The sequence below is a fragment of the Ascoidea rubescens genome (assembly GCF_001661345.1).
Source record: "Ascoidea rubescens DSM 1968 unplaced genomic scaffold ASCRUscaffold_19, whole genome shotgun sequence".
NCBI classification, from domain to species: Eukaryota; Fungi; Ascomycota; class Saccharomycetes; order Ascoideales; family Ascoideaceae; genus Ascoidea; species Ascoidea rubescens.
The window spans coordinates 118,156-133,533 of record NW_017962931.1 but is presented as its reverse complement, the minus strand read 5'-3'; the positions used below and the strand labels follow the sequence as shown (position 1 = coordinate 133,533).

General features: G+C 32.8%; 5 protein-coding genes and 1 non-coding gene across 6 annotated transcripts; 3 read left to right on the top strand and 3 right to left on the bottom strand.

Annotated features, from left to right (window-relative positions):
* Window positions 1-101: 101 nt before the first annotated feature.
* PXR1 (telomerase inhibitor) lies at window positions 102-1,876 on the bottom strand (the record flags this gene model as incomplete). The annotated part of the gene is made up of 2 exons (XM_020188567.1): window positions 102-1,128; window positions 1,422-1,876. The coding sequence occupies 2 exons, from the start codon at window positions 1,874-1,876 to the stop codon at window positions 102-104; spliced, it is 1,482 nt and encodes a 493-aa protein (XP_020044612.1).
* Window positions 1,877-3,779: 1,903 nt separating this feature from the next.
* Window positions 3,780-4,454, bottom strand: ASCRUDRAFT_82885 (Rab family GTPase; the record flags this gene model as incomplete). The annotated part of the gene is made up of 1 exon (XM_020194791.1): window positions 3,780-4,454. One exon carries the CDS (start codon window positions 4,452-4,454, stop codon window positions 3,780-3,782), a length of 675 nt encoding a protein of 224 aa, XP_020044611.1.
* A 1,129-nt stretch (window positions 4,455-5,583) lies between these two features.
* On the top strand, window positions 5,584-7,332 carry ASCRUDRAFT_62565 (MCT family MFS transporter). The gene is made up of 2 exons (XM_020191303.1): window positions 5,584-6,470; window positions 6,543-7,332. Exons 1-2 carry the CDS (start codon window positions 5,633-5,635, stop codon window positions 7,151-7,153), a joined length of 1,449 nt encoding a protein of 482 aa, XP_020044610.1. The 5' UTR covers window positions 5,584-5,632; the 3' UTR covers window positions 7,154-7,332.
* On the top strand, window positions 7,265-7,337 carry ASCRUDRAFT_t170. Its single transcript has one exon. It is a non-coding gene; the product is annotated as a tRNA-Ala (tRNA).
* A 1,956-nt stretch (window positions 7,338-9,293) lies between these two features.
* Window positions 9,294-12,789, top strand: BUD4 (Bud4p). The gene has a single exon (XM_020188902.1). The coding sequence runs from the start codon at window positions 9,459-9,461 to the stop codon at window positions 12,648-12,650; it is 3,192 nt and encodes a 1,063-aa protein (XP_020044609.1). The 5' UTR covers window positions 9,294-9,458; the 3' UTR covers window positions 12,651-12,789.
* A 972-nt stretch (window positions 12,790-13,761) lies between these two features.
* KRE6 (beta-glucan synthesis-associated protein KRE6) lies at window positions 13,762-15,351 on the bottom strand (the record flags this gene model as incomplete). The annotated part of the gene is made up of 1 exon (XM_020190937.1): window positions 13,762-15,351. A coding segment is annotated over one exon (1,590 nt), but the record flags the coding sequence as incomplete, so codon positions are not given.
* Window positions 15,352-15,378: the final 27 nt, after the last annotated feature.

Genomic DNA, 15,378 nt, shown 5'->3' with positions numbered 1-15,378 from the left:
AAAAAAAAAACAGAAAACAGAAAAAAAATAACATTAGAGATACATTTAAACCTTTTTATAAATCATCTTATAGAACAAATTAATAATTATCAATAGATTATTCAGTTTGCAGACGCAGAAATCATAAAAATTTCTCTCAATGATCTTTCATCTATTGGAGCCCTTTTTTGTTTTATCCACCTTGAACGAGCAGCTAATCTTGGTGGTATAGTTTTAATCGAGTTTGCTTTGCTCTGAGTTCCTGCCAAAAAATCTGAATTTAGAGTAGAATTTTTGAATGTTTTATCATTTAATGATTTATCTAACTTAACATCATTATTACCTTTGTTTAGTTTTTTCTCTTTTTTCTCTTTTTTCTCTTTTTTCTCTTTTTTATCCTTTTTCTCTTTCTTATCCTTCTTATCCTTCTTATCCTTTTTACTTTTCTTATCTTTTTCACTTTTCTTTAAATTTCTGTCTTTTTTAACTTTCTTTACTTTTGTTTCTATATCATTTTGGCCATTGATATCATCAGTTGTTTCTCTTGATCTCTTTTTTGATTTACCTTCTCCTGAAAAAGAGATGAATTTTTTTAATTCTTCATCCCAAGAGCTTTCTAAAGTTTCAGCTTTTATAAAATTAATACCCCATTTACCATTGATTATTTTTTCATTGCTTTGTCTATCTAGTTCTTTATTTATTTTATCTTCATTGCCATTTAATTTACCTAAAATTCTTTGAAAGACATCTAAACCAGCACATTCATCGTTAGCAAAGGGATCGTCGTTGTTGAGTTTTTTAGCTAGTTTTGAACCTAAACCAACTTTATCATCCTTAATTGTTGTCCTAAGAACAGTTGTTATTGAGTTTTTAGCCAAACCCAAACCCTGACCAGGTTTCCAGCCCAATTTTTCTAAATGTTTGCTTCCAAATCTATTGGGATCTTCAGACCAGAAGGTATTTCTTGGGTCTAAACCAAATCGTTGTTTATTTTTAGGTGCCGATAATCCCATTGTTAAATTTAAATTTAAATTGTTTTTTTGTTTTTGTTTTTGTATATATTTGTGGTTGGAAAAGGCAACTGTTTGGTTATTTTTTTCAACAATATTTTTTTTAAAATTTTTCACAATTGCAAAAACTAAAGTTTCGCTGATTTGGACAGCGAAGAAAAAGAGAAAACAAATATCGCGGAGATATTCTACTGAACGGAACGGATGCAAAAAAAAGAAAAGAGACAAGAACCGAAAAAGAGGCGAAGATTAAAGAAGATTAAAGGATAATAAAGAGTAGAAGACGTTGATTAAAATGATGAATAAAATATATAGATATGTAATGAGAAAACAAAGAACATGACAAGAACTAAAAGCTGTGAAATCCACAACGAAAGATTAAAGATTAAAGAGCAGAATTAGAATTAGAATTGGAATTAAAATCGAAATTACTCGTTAGATTTATCTTTGAGAGTTTTTGGTGATTTGAAAGAATTACGAATTCTTTCGTGCAATTTTTTATTATCCATCAACTCAGACGCAATGAATGTAAAAAGAACCTTGATGAAACTATTTGGACCAGAAAATAGAGTTGAAATGTATTGTAAGCAAAAAGTTTTGTATTTTTTGAACCATGAAGATATACCAGATCTAATAGCTTCTTTACTTGGTACTCTACTGTAGCCCTCATAAAGACTTGGGTATTTTTGAGATATATAACCAGTGGATTTTTTTAAAGATTCGCCACTGTTTGTTAATAGTGCTCTAGCATTTGGGTGGGCAGCCACAAAACCTTCTCTGTATTTTTTGAATAACTCGCCAGCAGCTGCAGCCTTTGCAATCATTGAGGCAAAATTCGATTTCAATTTTTGTTTTAAAGCTTCATTTGACAAGGCTTGATCAGACATTATTAGTGGGTATTAAATGATATAATATAGGATAATTTGTTGATTGATTCAATTATTTGTGATGAATAGAATAAAAATAAATAATAGAACAGTGCAAATCAGATTTAAAGAAAAAAAAAAAAAGAGAGAGAAGAGAAAAGAAAGAAAGCAAAGAGAATTTAATTGAATTTATACTAAAAAAATTATACAGTTGTAAATAATTTTAAAAATTGTTGAATTAATGCAATAAAGAAAAAAGTAAAATAAAACGATCTTTTGATAAAGTGAAACGCAAAGGATAAGGATTTTAAACAACCTAAAAATTAGAATGAGAGATTAATTTATTTTTTTAGTTTGAATTTTGGTTTAGTTTGAATTAAATTTTAATAGGTTTCCTTTGCAAAGGATCACTTTCCATATTTCTGAAAATTTCCAGAGGTATCAGTGAGAGATAGATTGGTGGTTAAAGTCATCTCGTAATAAGGAAGCTAAGCTAATAATCGTCAAGTACAGGCAGATTATATTATTTTGAGATAAATCACACAAGCTCGAGGCATCAAGAATCAGGACTATGTTATGTTATTATGCTTTTTGTGTTTTTATGTTTTTATGTTGCTGATTTAAAAATAACATTCATTATACTATTTTGACGAAGTCAAATTATTTTGGATCAAGATGAAAAATAAAACCATGAGACCTCTGGGTTTTTGAAAACCAGTGTTTAGACGAATAGTTTGGTGAATCAGCAAGTTTTTTTTTCTTGCAGAATTAATTAGAGCATTAAGTTGGTGGGCAATCATCACATTTGTATTCCAGTAAGAATAACCAGAATAAAAACAAGAAAAGAAGGGGATTGACAGTGTGATAGGTCTTCAGCATCTACTCAATCTCGGTGTGTCTTATCGAATGGTCAAAAGACAGCAGATGATTGTTGAACAATTTTCATATGATAAAAACAGCAGAGAGATGAGAACAAAAAGCAAACCAACAAAAACAGCTCAAGAGCCAAAAGAATATTATTGAATGAGATAATTACAACTGGCTCAGGAGGTTGGAGCTATGCTGAGGGTGGTAACTTTTTGGTGGACGATGATGATGATGATTCCTTCCACGATTTCATAAGGAATCATGGCTCTGCTGGAGGCGGTTATCGCTCTCCAGCAGACGGGAGCGTTTCTAGAGGTCTTTGTGCGCAGATCCTGGGGGCCTTTTCATCAGTAACGTGATGGCGACGCCATTTGTGCGGGGTTGTGTAGTAGGCAGGTCACCTGGGCTGGCTTAGAGGTCCAAGGTAGACCAGTGAAATCGCAAACCCATTAGCAAAGTGATTGGTTATTCCTTTAGTTTTCTCGGGTCGTTTTGTGCTGGTATCGTTTTGATTTTGATTTGATCTTGTTTTGATCTCGTTTAGGATTTAGGTATTGTGCTGATTGTTATATTCACTTCAAGTATTTCAGCGCTATTTCAGCGCCATTTCAGTGCTAATTCGGTCTCCCTCTCAAATACACCAAAAAGTTGGTATGTGCATGTGTGTGCATACACACGCTGTATGACGCATAGAAGCAGGAGAAACAGTGTGGTGGTAGTTCGAGTGATTTGGTGAGGCTTCAGTGGGATCTCAAAAGCTGACGGATTTAATACTTTATGGATTATCAAAAATAGTATTACTAGAAAAAAAACATAATGTTAGAGAAACAAAAGAAAAATTTAGTTTAGTTTAAAGAAAAAAGATGTGAAAAAAACTATCAAAATAAAACAATAAAAAGAAAAAAAGGCAAAAGGGCAAAAAACTGTAAAATCAATGGTTATATGATTTTATTTTATTTTGTTTTATTTAATTTAATTTAATTTAATTCTTAATGGTTTGATTTGATTTGATTTAATTTAAATTGATGGATTAATAGTTGAATGTTGGAATTTTTGATCAGCACGCACATCCATTAGCAGCATCAGAATTGGCATTTGAATTCAAATTAATTCTTTCATTTTCGTTTTGAGTGAGTAAATTATTTTGATTATTTTTTAATAATTGGTCTGGGATTTTTTTACCAATTGCTAAAAACACGTCGTTAACATTATAACCAGATTTTGCACTTGTCTCAAAGAACAATAAGTTTTCTTCTTCAGCTAATAATTTACCTTCTTCAATAGACACTTTTCTTTTATTTTTAGGATCGTTTTCGTCGTTTAAATTATCTCTTTCACATAAATCGTATTTATTTGCAACCAATGCAATTATGATAGTTTTTGAAGCTTGTTCGTGTAATTCCTTTACCCAATGTCTTGCCTTTATAAAGCTTTGTGGTTTAGTTATATCGTAAACTACCAAAGCACTTTGAGCATTTCTATAGTACATTGGAGCTAATGAAGCAAATCTTTCTTGACCTGCAGTATCCCAGATTTCAAATTTGATAGTTTGGTCGTTTATTTTACAACGTTGTGTTAAAAATGCTGCACCAATTGTTGGTTCTTTATTTTCTTGGAAATCGTTTGAGACAAATCTTAAGACTAGGGAAGATTTCCCAACTGCTGCCTCTCCTAACAACACCAATTTGACAGAGATTGTTGGCTTGATTGGATTTGGACCTTGGTTGCTCATTTTAGTATTTTGAAATTAAAAGGAATAACAAAAGAGAAAAGAGGAAAGAGGAAAGAGGAAAGAGAAAAGAGAAAAGAGAAAAGAGAACAAAGCAAAAGTGCTGAGTATAATTAAACACTTGTGAACAGTGAAACAGTAAAGTGGTGATAACGAAAATTAAATCGATTAATAACAAACAGATTAGAGTGGGAACAACAAGCAGCCCTCGAGTAACAGCGTAATTAGTGTTCTTGCTGACAGCGACAACGATTCTAGGAAGCAGATAGTATCTATACAGTGTCTCAACAGCTCGATATCTGAGTATTTCTGGCGATAGTTATCTTTGTGATGAAACGATAAAGGGGAATTGGGCAAACAGATAGAAGCTGCGTTTGCCATACAAAACCCATTTACTTTGTTGAGTTGTTAAGTATGGACGGAGTTGAGGTGTGAGCGAAGGCAAAAGATACAGAGGGGCCAATGAGCCACGAGAAGCAGCACAAGCAGCAGAGGCAGCACAGCTACAAAGCACTCGTTTGATGCTGGCGATACGTCTACAGCAATACAATGGTCTTCTCGACATTCTACAGCTGCTGCTCTTTCCCCAGCCTGTGCTATGTGCTGCCGATAGCTCGATCCTCTTTCCAACGAGTCTAATTTGCAGATTATTAATCCAGCACAAGATTGCTTCCCACCAGGACCTGAGTTGCTTCCAATGGCTCTTCACATTGAACCTCTTTTCAGCAGGATTTCGTACCTCTTGATGCTCAATTTCATATCTCTCGATACTCAATTTCAGAATCGAGCAGTTGCCGCTGGATTTTGGCTTTCTATAGGCCGAAAAAGGAGGCCCTCTTAAGGTTTGCTAAATCAAGGGAAACACTTCTGATTAAAGCTGGAGAAATAGCGCATGTTTGATGGGATGACTAATTATATTATCTATCTCCAAAGCTGTTGTTATTCGAAAGGTAGTTTCCAAAACTGTTTCAAAAATTAGAGCAAAAACTGTACATTTCAGAGCTCGCGAAAAAAACAAGATAAAGAATTCAGGTCCTATAGTTTGATTTGGGGTTTAACATAAATAATCGACTTTTGCCCTTGAAACCTTGCGCAAAGATATTTCTACATAACAAAGGGATACGTTACTTTTATTGTTTGCTATTAGTACTTATAAACGGTTATAGAACCTTGGTCCTTCGATGTCAAATTCCATTTATTCCATTCACACAATCAATGGCAACACTCATATTAACGATTCAAGCAAAAAAAATAACTCAAATGAGATCCAATATCAATTAGATGAAGCTGATAATAACGTCAACCATATTGACAACAATTTAGAAGCTTCAAAGGAAAATCTATTAAAAGGCATAGATGGAGATTCTATAGAGTTTCCTGATGGAGGTTTTAGAGCTTGGTTGGTTGTATTTGGATCATTTTTAGGGTTGTGTACATCATTTGGATTATTCAATGCAAGTGGTGCAGTTCAATCATACGTCCAATACCACCAATTAAAAGACTACAATGTTTCGACTATTTCCTGGATTTTCTCGATTTATTCATTTATCACATTTTCATTCAGTGTGTTTAGTGGATTGTTATTTGATAAGAGAGGAAGCAATTTGCCAATGATAATTGGTGCAATCTTTATGAGCGGATCATATTTTTGTTTAGCCAACTGCGAAAAATATTATCAATTTCTAATTACTTTTGGTATTTTAAATGGTATTGGTACAAGTTTTTGTTTTACGGCCAGTATTTCTGTCGTCTCCCATTGGTTTTCTGTCAAGAGAGCATTTGCAATGTCAATTGCCACAATTGGTGGATCAGTTGGTGGTGGGGTTTTCCCCTTAATCTTAAGAGAAATGTATCCAAAAATCGGATTCAGTTGGTCAATGAGAACCATCGGGTTTATTGTTTTAGGTACACAATTTGTTTCAGCGGCATTAATTAAGGATAGATTACCAAGAAAGCCTAAAACTATGGTTATTATGAATAATAATAATAGCAATAATAATAATAATAACAGCGAAAACAGTCGTTTTAAAGAAAATAAAATAATTTTCAATATCAAATATTTCTGTAAAAAATGGTCGATTATATTCAAAGAGAGTTTCCAGTTTAATTATTTTAAGGAGTTGACATACAGTTTATTCGTTGCTGCGTTGTTATTCATTGAATTGTATGTTTTTATAGTTCTATCATATTTGGCATCATATGCAATGGCTAAAGGGTTTAGTGACTCCCAAGGTTTATTATTACTCACAATCACCAATTTATCGGGTATTCCAGGCAGAGTTATTCTAGGATACTTAGCAGACAAGTATGGTAGATTCAATGTTATTTGCTTTGTTACATTCATGTCATGCTTGACTGTGTGGGTTATGTGGTTGCCCTTTGGGTCTAATTTAACTTGCTTGTATTTGTTCAGTGCGTTATGGGGTTTCTTTAGTGGATCTATTTTGTGTCTTTCGCCAGCATGTTGTGGACAAATCAGCAAAACAGAAAATTTCGGCAAGAGATATGGCACAGCATATTGTGTTGCCAGTTTTGGGTCGTTGGTTGGGTTGCCAATTGGCGGTGCGATCATTGGAAAGTCTGCAAGCTCGCAGGGCTACACCAACGAGGTTATCTTTGCCGGTCTGATTGGCACAGTCTGTTTGCTCTTTCTCTGCCTCTCAAGATACTCGATTGCAGGCCACAGACTCGTCAAAGTGTAATGCTCGTCAGCACTGATTCGTTGTCTGTTAATAAACAATGCTCGCAAAGAACAGTGCCATGTATCTAATACGCATTGTAGTACAGCATAGCGTGTTCATCAGAGATGAATCGGGCGTGTGGCCAAGTTGGTAAGGCGTCTGTTTCGCGTACAGAAGATCTTGAGTTCGATTCCCAACTCGTCCAGTTCTTTTTTTGCCTTCCTAAAGCGGAAGAGACGCCATGTCACTGGCTTTAGCTCTTTGTTTACATTTTGGAAGTTGCCTAATCGGGAAGTTTCGGCTAGGAGTGCTGCTTCTGCTGCCTGTGCTGCTTCTGCTTCTTCTGTTGCTTCCTCTGGTGCTCCCGGAGCTGCTGCCGGCTTTCGCGATAAGTTTGCTGCCTCCCACAGCCCTGGCTGAAAACCTGCAACACACAACCTGCTCTGGATCAACGTCTCTATTTACCTTTCACAGCATTTTTTGTTTATTTTGATTTGTTTATTTATTTGTCAATCTGAACTTTTTTCCTAAAAGAACACTCCAGTCTTGCTTTCTTCTCAGCTATTTTGTTTCATTTCATTTCATTCCAACACTCCTCTTGATCAACCTCCTCTTAGCAACACTGTCTCTCATACCAACAGCTGTAGCTGCTACTTTGAATGCTTATTGGCTTTTCTTTCTCCAGTCCTTAGCCTGCTGCTATCCATATCTCGCTCAAAATTATATTCTTGCTCTAATCTGTCAAATACCCAAATACCCACACATCAAAATACCCAAATATCAAACTATCTCACCTATTCAACTATTCTACCGGCCAATTATCTAATTAATCCCCTATTTCCTGTTGAAAATAATGCCTTCAACATCAAATATCAAAGTTGAAGATTCTAATTCAAAGCCCAATCTCATTCCAAACAACAATAATGTCCAGATCAAAGACGAAACTGACAACAAAAAATTCAATTTTTTCAATTTACAATCCTCATCAACCTCTTCTTTACCCCTACCCTTTCCTTCTCCATTAATAAAACTAGAATCCTCTTCAACTTCCTCGTTGCCATTACAACAGCAACAACAGCAACAGCAAAAACATCAGCTGCAACCAGCTCCTGCCTTGAAATCCTCCCTAAGTGCAAGATTTAGAGATGCTCCAACTACTAAAAAAGTTTGTTTCGAATCAAACCCTCAAATCTTGGAATTCGAAAAGCTCAGTAGCGATGAATCATCAATGTCAATGTCAATGAGCAACGATGGCTCCTTTTCTAGTGATAACAATAGCAATAAAAGCTCAAACCAAAATCTAAACCAAAATTTAAATTTAAGTCTAAATTTTCAGAATTTTAATACTGCTCAAAAATTTTTCCAATTTAGTTTAAATTCTAATAACACTCCAAATCTTTCTTCGAATAATACCTCCAATCCTAATCCTAATCCTAATCCAAATCCAAATTTTATCTCAAACAATGACAATTACAATGACAATGACAATAACAATAACAACATTAAAAATATTAACAAAAATATAGCCATTTCAAGTTCTGTTCCAAATTTGTCTCCAAATTTGTCTAATAACATCGCAAACAATGATAATACAGCAAATAACAACATAATTAAAAATTCAATCTCACATAATTTTAAACCCTTACCACCGATGCCTCAAAATACTTCCTACAACGATTTATCTTCATTTAATTGTAGCAGTAATTACGGTGATGATACTAATAACTTCTCCAATAATCTAACTGATATGACTGAACTTAATCAAAATCTAAATCAAAATAATAATGATAACTCAATCTTATACAATTTACTGGACAATAACTATCCAGCTCAATCAATCGTGATCCCAAAATTAAGAGATAATAACAACAACAACAACAATAACAATAACAACAACCAATTTAATTCAAATCAATTTGATTCAAATAATTTTTTTAATAACCAATTTAATCAATACCACCAATTTAACTTCACAAGTGAATACTCAAAAAATCAATCTTCCATCAATAACATTAACAGATTTATATCAAATAATGATTCGGTTATACATCATAATGATTCATTTTTAGATCAAAATTTTAAAGAATTATCTTTAAATGATGACGATAATAATAATAACAATAATATTAATAATAACAATAATATTGATAATAACAGTAATATTAATAATAATAAAATTCAAAACAATAACAATATTAATAATATTAATAATAACACTGTTAATAATAACAGTATTTTACAAGAACCTTTAAAGGAAGAATCATCCTACTATTCTGAAGATACTGAAGATACTGAAGATACTGAAGACGAATCTGCCAATAAAGTAATGGGAACGAGTGAAGAATTATCTCCTACTAAACCAAAATTCAAATCAAATGAAGAATTGCCACTTAATTCAAATTCAAACTCAAACTCAAAATCTAATCAAAATAACCCAAATCCCTTAAGAATTAAAATGGAACAATCTCCTCAAATTCAACTCAATAATAATATCAATGTTAAAAACGAAGACATGGATACTTTTGATAATGATACTTACTCAGACTCTGATGAAGACGAGGAGGAAGATGATGAAGCTAATACTTCCACTAATGAAGCCAACCTAAATAAATTGGAAAAGGATATTTTGGAATCAACAGAGCAAGAAGAAATATTGCAAAAAAATACAGATAATCTTCAATTGGAAAATTTCTCCTTTTATAATAAAGTTATTAATGAAAATAATGAACTATTACAACAACCATCAAATAGATTCAAGAGTGCATATAATGATACCACAACTGAAATTTATGATGATGTTACAAATAATAGTTTAATTACTGAAGATGTTTCTAATTTTGATGATACTTCAAATCAACAAATCTCATTTTTACCTGTCAATTTTAATGCTCATGCCGATTTATCTAATGTTCAAGAAGATGACGAATTAGAAGAAGAAGAAGAATCGTCTAATTCTAAAATAAATAACAAAGGATACAAACCTATTATAAAAAGCGAATCTATCAAAAGAGAAGATGGTAGTAGATTCTTAGACGATATTGAACCATCTGAATACCCTTTGGGTGAATCTACTTTTGATCATCTGAGATCCCAGTCAAAAAAAAACCTTCCTTTTCTTAAACTCGAGGAATCAACCATGGATAATTCATCTGGTTTTGCTACTGATATCTTGACAAAAATTCTGCAACAAAACCAAGAGATGCATAAAAACGATTATAATGATTTCATGGATGAAAATTTCAGACCTCCTCATCTATTTGCATCAAGAAATAACCATGATTCATTTGCTTCTGATGATGATATTCATAAACTTTGGGCTGCTGCTAATAATAAGGTAGAAGCAAGTACATTAAATCCTCAGTATGGAAAAAATACAACTATTAGAAGTTCAAGTATGAGAAGTTTTCCCAGTATGAACCAAGATGATGTCAAAAAAATCATGCAAGCCAAAAAACAAATAACAGGTCATCCATATGGTAAACCACTGAATTCTACTAATGCTAATAACAGCAACGAATCTCTGTCTTTTGTGAACTTTCCAGAAAACAACAGTAGAAGACCATCAACCCAAATTGATTCAAATAATTTGAATGCTGCAGGAACCGGTAATCATTTTATTAACGATACAATTAACAGAGGAAGTGGTAGTGATGATGAAGATTCTCTAGAAGATGATGTTAATGCTCATATAGCTAACAAAGCCAAATTTCATGACGAAAATTTCTTGGATTGTGATAACACTGGTCGTGAAATTCAACATATCGCAGATATTTTATCCGAAAAACCACGACCTTTATTACCAGAACAAACTTTTGAAAACTCTGATATGGAGGATGATTTGAAAAACGAATACGAGAAAATAAATAGAAAACACAATAGAGGCTATATTCTTAGGAGAAACAGCAAATTGATTGTTGCAAAATCTAAAGATAATAGAAAAAATAATATAGATAGATTATCTTTTATTGAAGATGAAAACTCTAATAGAAGTGGAATGTATGCCAGTGACAATTTGGAAAGTAACAATAAGGAAAAACATCCTCATGCCTATTCTAATATGCTAAAGGAACAACAGGCCAAAGCAAAGTTTGAATTTGATTTGCAAGAAAAAGAATCTAATAGAAACAGTTCTCAATCACAAAAATCGTCTTTAATTTCTCATCAATCTAGAATTAGCTCAGCCACCAGTACTGCTAGCAACAACCGAATTTCTGTTGGTTCTAATGATATTAATATGAAAAAGAGAAAATCCAGAGCTTTAAAAGAAAAAGCTGAAAAACCTATTACTATCGATCAAGAAAATTTTAACGAACAACTGAAACCCGATGAAAATGATCCAGAGCTATTGGATAAAAAAGCTAGAAAAGCCAAACAACTCGAGATATTAGAACAGCGTAGTACATTTTTGGATGTGAATTTACCAAACAATGATAAAGGTAGATTGTATGTTAAGATTGTTGGCTTAAAAAGTTTGGAATTACCTGGTTTAGAGAGACATGAAGCAAAATTTCACTTAATATTAGACAATGGTATTCATTGTATTTCTACTCCAAACTTAGAATTGAATGATTTCTCAGCAATTAATCAAGAATTTGAGCTAACCGTTGGCGATAATTTGGAATTCATTTTAACCCTCAAGGCCGAATATAATTATAAATCTCAAAACAAGGTTGTTGAAATCACTGAAAAGGTTCCAATAAAGAAAAAGAGATTTGGCGGTTTGTTTGGATCTAAAATTATTTATAAATCTCAAAAGAAATTTATTACTAAAGTTGATAACGATGATCCTTGGGATAATATAATGGCGAGAGATGGTTCCTTTGCTAGAGCATATGTTGATTTTCAACAATATGAACCATTAATAAACGGGAAAGCATGCAATTTTGATGTCACTTGTTTTAATGAGTGGGAAGTTACCAAAGATTCCAAAACCGATGCATTTGTGAAAAAACAACCATACAGAATTGGAAAGTTGGAGTTGCAAATGTTATTCATACCTAGAACCAAAAAAAATGAAATATTTCCACCCAGCATTGAATTTGCATATGATTCAATTAATGAATATATGAAGCAACTTTCTGTATATAATGATGGTTACTTATTACAGGATGGCGGTGATTGTAACTATTTGAAAAGAAGATTTTTCAAGTTGATTGGAACTGATTTTGTTGCACATAATGAAATATCAAAGAAAACTAGAGCTAAAATTAATTTATCCAAGGCCACTGCATTAATTACTGAAAAGGGAAATAAAAGCTATGCGTTGGCTGGTAGTGCTTTTGCTAATAACAATCATTCAAAAGATGGCCATCCTGCAGCTAGAAGAAATTTAAGTGAGGAAATCTTAATGAATCAAGGATTTAAAATAAAATTTTCCAATAATGAAGTTATTGAATTTGTTGCAGAAAATGCTTCTGAAAAGCAAAAGTGGATTGCAGCATTGGACAAAGTTATCAGTCGAAACCAATTTCGTCAACCATGGATAAAATATTTGTATCAACAATCTATGGGTTCTTGAGCATTTTCTTTTAAGAAAAATCAATAATACTATAAATTAGATTTTCCATAATTTTAATTTTTTTTTATTTTAATTTATTAAAGACTCTTAATTTTTTTGTATTTTTCAGTTTAATTATTTATCATGTGGTTTTTTATTTTTATATATCGATATATATATATTTTTTTACTTTACTTTACTTTACCTTACATTAATTTATTTTTTTTTTTATTTTGTTTCTGAGTTTGTTTTTGTTTTTAATTTTGATTTTAATTTTGATATTAATATTTTAAAAGTTTTTGTGATATTTTTTTGTTGATTTTTCTTTTTAAAAAATGTATTAAAATGTTTAATCTTCCATCTATATAGTAATTGTCGGTTTAATAAAATAATTATTTTGTAATAGATTTTGAATTTCATGGTGCAAAATAATAGAGTGGATAACTAGGATAAGTGAATATAATAGTTAAATAATAAAATCATGAACAATAAATAATAGAAAAGAAACTCAAAAATTTTTCACTGACATGTTTAAAAATCTTTTATTTGTCACTTTAACAAAACTAAACTGATCCTCAAAGGAGAAAATAAAAAAAATGGAAATATTTATATCTAAAGTAGAGTTTAAAATAAAATAAAAATGAAACAAATAAAAAGAAAAAGAAAAAGAAAAAGTTAATAAGTGAAATTTAAGAATGAATTAAACAGTTTAATTGATAACAAGTATCAATTGATGATAAAAATATAAAGCCAAGAAATTTAAAAATAAATTAGAAAAGATATCAATTTCGCACAATGAAACCTTTTTTTTTTACTGGATACAACCAATTAATATAAAAGAGCATATTAAAACAATACTTTTGAATATAAAAAAATATTAAGATTTGTTTTCACATACCAGCTCAATAAATAAATAAGTAAGTAAGTAAATTAAATAAATGAAAAAGAAAGAAAATATAGTTTATGCAAATATTAAAAAAATATACTATAATGACACTAGTTTGAATAAAAATTTAAGAACATTCACTTGCAGTTAAATTTCCAGTAACAATTGAAGATAATTGTTTTTTTTTGTTTTTTTATTTTTTATTATATTTTTATATTGTATTTTTTTTTATCTGGTTGATTAAGTTCAAGTACAGTCACCTGTGAGTCTATTTTTTGGGAAAGAGTAACCAGCTTCATTCCAAGTGGTATAGTTTGGATTTGTATAGGCCTTTAAGTGATCTTGGATATAGTTATAAGTTGGATAAGCATCAGGATCACAAGTGACACTTTTAGCATTGGAAGGTTGATAGATTCTAACATAATCGATTCTCATTTTTGCAGGGAAACGAATTGAGGGCCAGTCAATGTAGGCCCAGTTATTTGATACACCTAGATTCAAAATCACAGACATCGGTTCCTTTGATATTCTTCTCCAACCAATGTTACCATTTGGATGTAAACTTGGAGCGTGAACAGTTAAGGTTGGATCGTCGCCTATAAACCATTGAACATAACCGTTTTCATTGTCATTAAGGTATTCAAAGCCGAATTTTTGGAAATGAGGAGTGTAATCACCAAATTCATACCAAGTTACATTTAAGGTAGCAGTTGCAGATAGAGCTTGTTGGAAGGGACCACCACAGTAAGTATTCATAGAGGCGACAGTATCATTGTAGATTTCTACATAATCATAGTCAGGAACGTACCAGATATCGTAGGGAGCAATTTGCATTGATTGAGAAGCAACACCTACACCGACGTTAGTGTCGATAGCACCTTCAATGACATCAATTTCCGGGGCACCTCTACCGATGCCTCTATTTGGATGATCTTCACCTTTGCAGGTACAGGAGTTTAGTTTTTGACCAGGTAGATAGCTGATGCCATCAGGAGAAGATTGGTTGGGGGTGATACCGGCATCGCAGTCTTCATAGGAGTAAGGCCAGACACCTTCAGTTGAGGCTAAATAACCAGGTCGGGCGATGTTGCCCATTGTCCAGATACCAGGCCATAGACCTGTGACATTACCAAAGTTTGGGAGCATTGCACTAACTTCAATTTTGCCCTGTGTGTAGCACATTTTGTTCCAAGATTGAAGCATGCCGGATCTATAGAAGAGGTCGTGGTTTTGAATTGCATCCATTCTTAGGACTAGAGTACCATTGGCAGTTGTTGCAGCGTCGGGGTCGTACCATTCTAAATCTCTTGTGGCAGCGTAATGGAAGTCTGGGGCAGTCCAGAACTGGTCGTCACCATCGTAAAAGGTTCTACCTTCTTTATTGAATTCGTCGGAAAAGACTAGTTCCCAGTCTGAATTATCTCTTGCGACTGAAGTGAGAGCTTCTGTGGGAGTGTCGGGGTCGATTAATGAAGATCTGATGGCGGATAGAGAGGAGTATTGGTATGAGGATAGTAGTTCTAAAGTTTGTGGCTTAACTCTGTAGCCAGCACCAGTGAAGGTTAATATTGGCAAGATGATGAACAATAGGATTGCGCCAATGAAGAGACAAATGAAGGTGATTAGGCCACAGATTGATCTCTTGTCCATTGATTTGAGATCGTAATAGAAGTGGTGTTTTTCGTACTTTGCATCTTCAATTGGGTCAGGGTTGTGAAGGTAGTCGTCGGGTTCTTTTTCGTCTATATGTAGAGGAAAGGAGGAGGCAGGATAGCCACCAAAGGGCGAGTAGTCAGTGTCCATGACAAAGGGACTGTTGGAGCTTTTGGTTGAGGATTGGAAATCGGATGAAGAGTTGAGGAT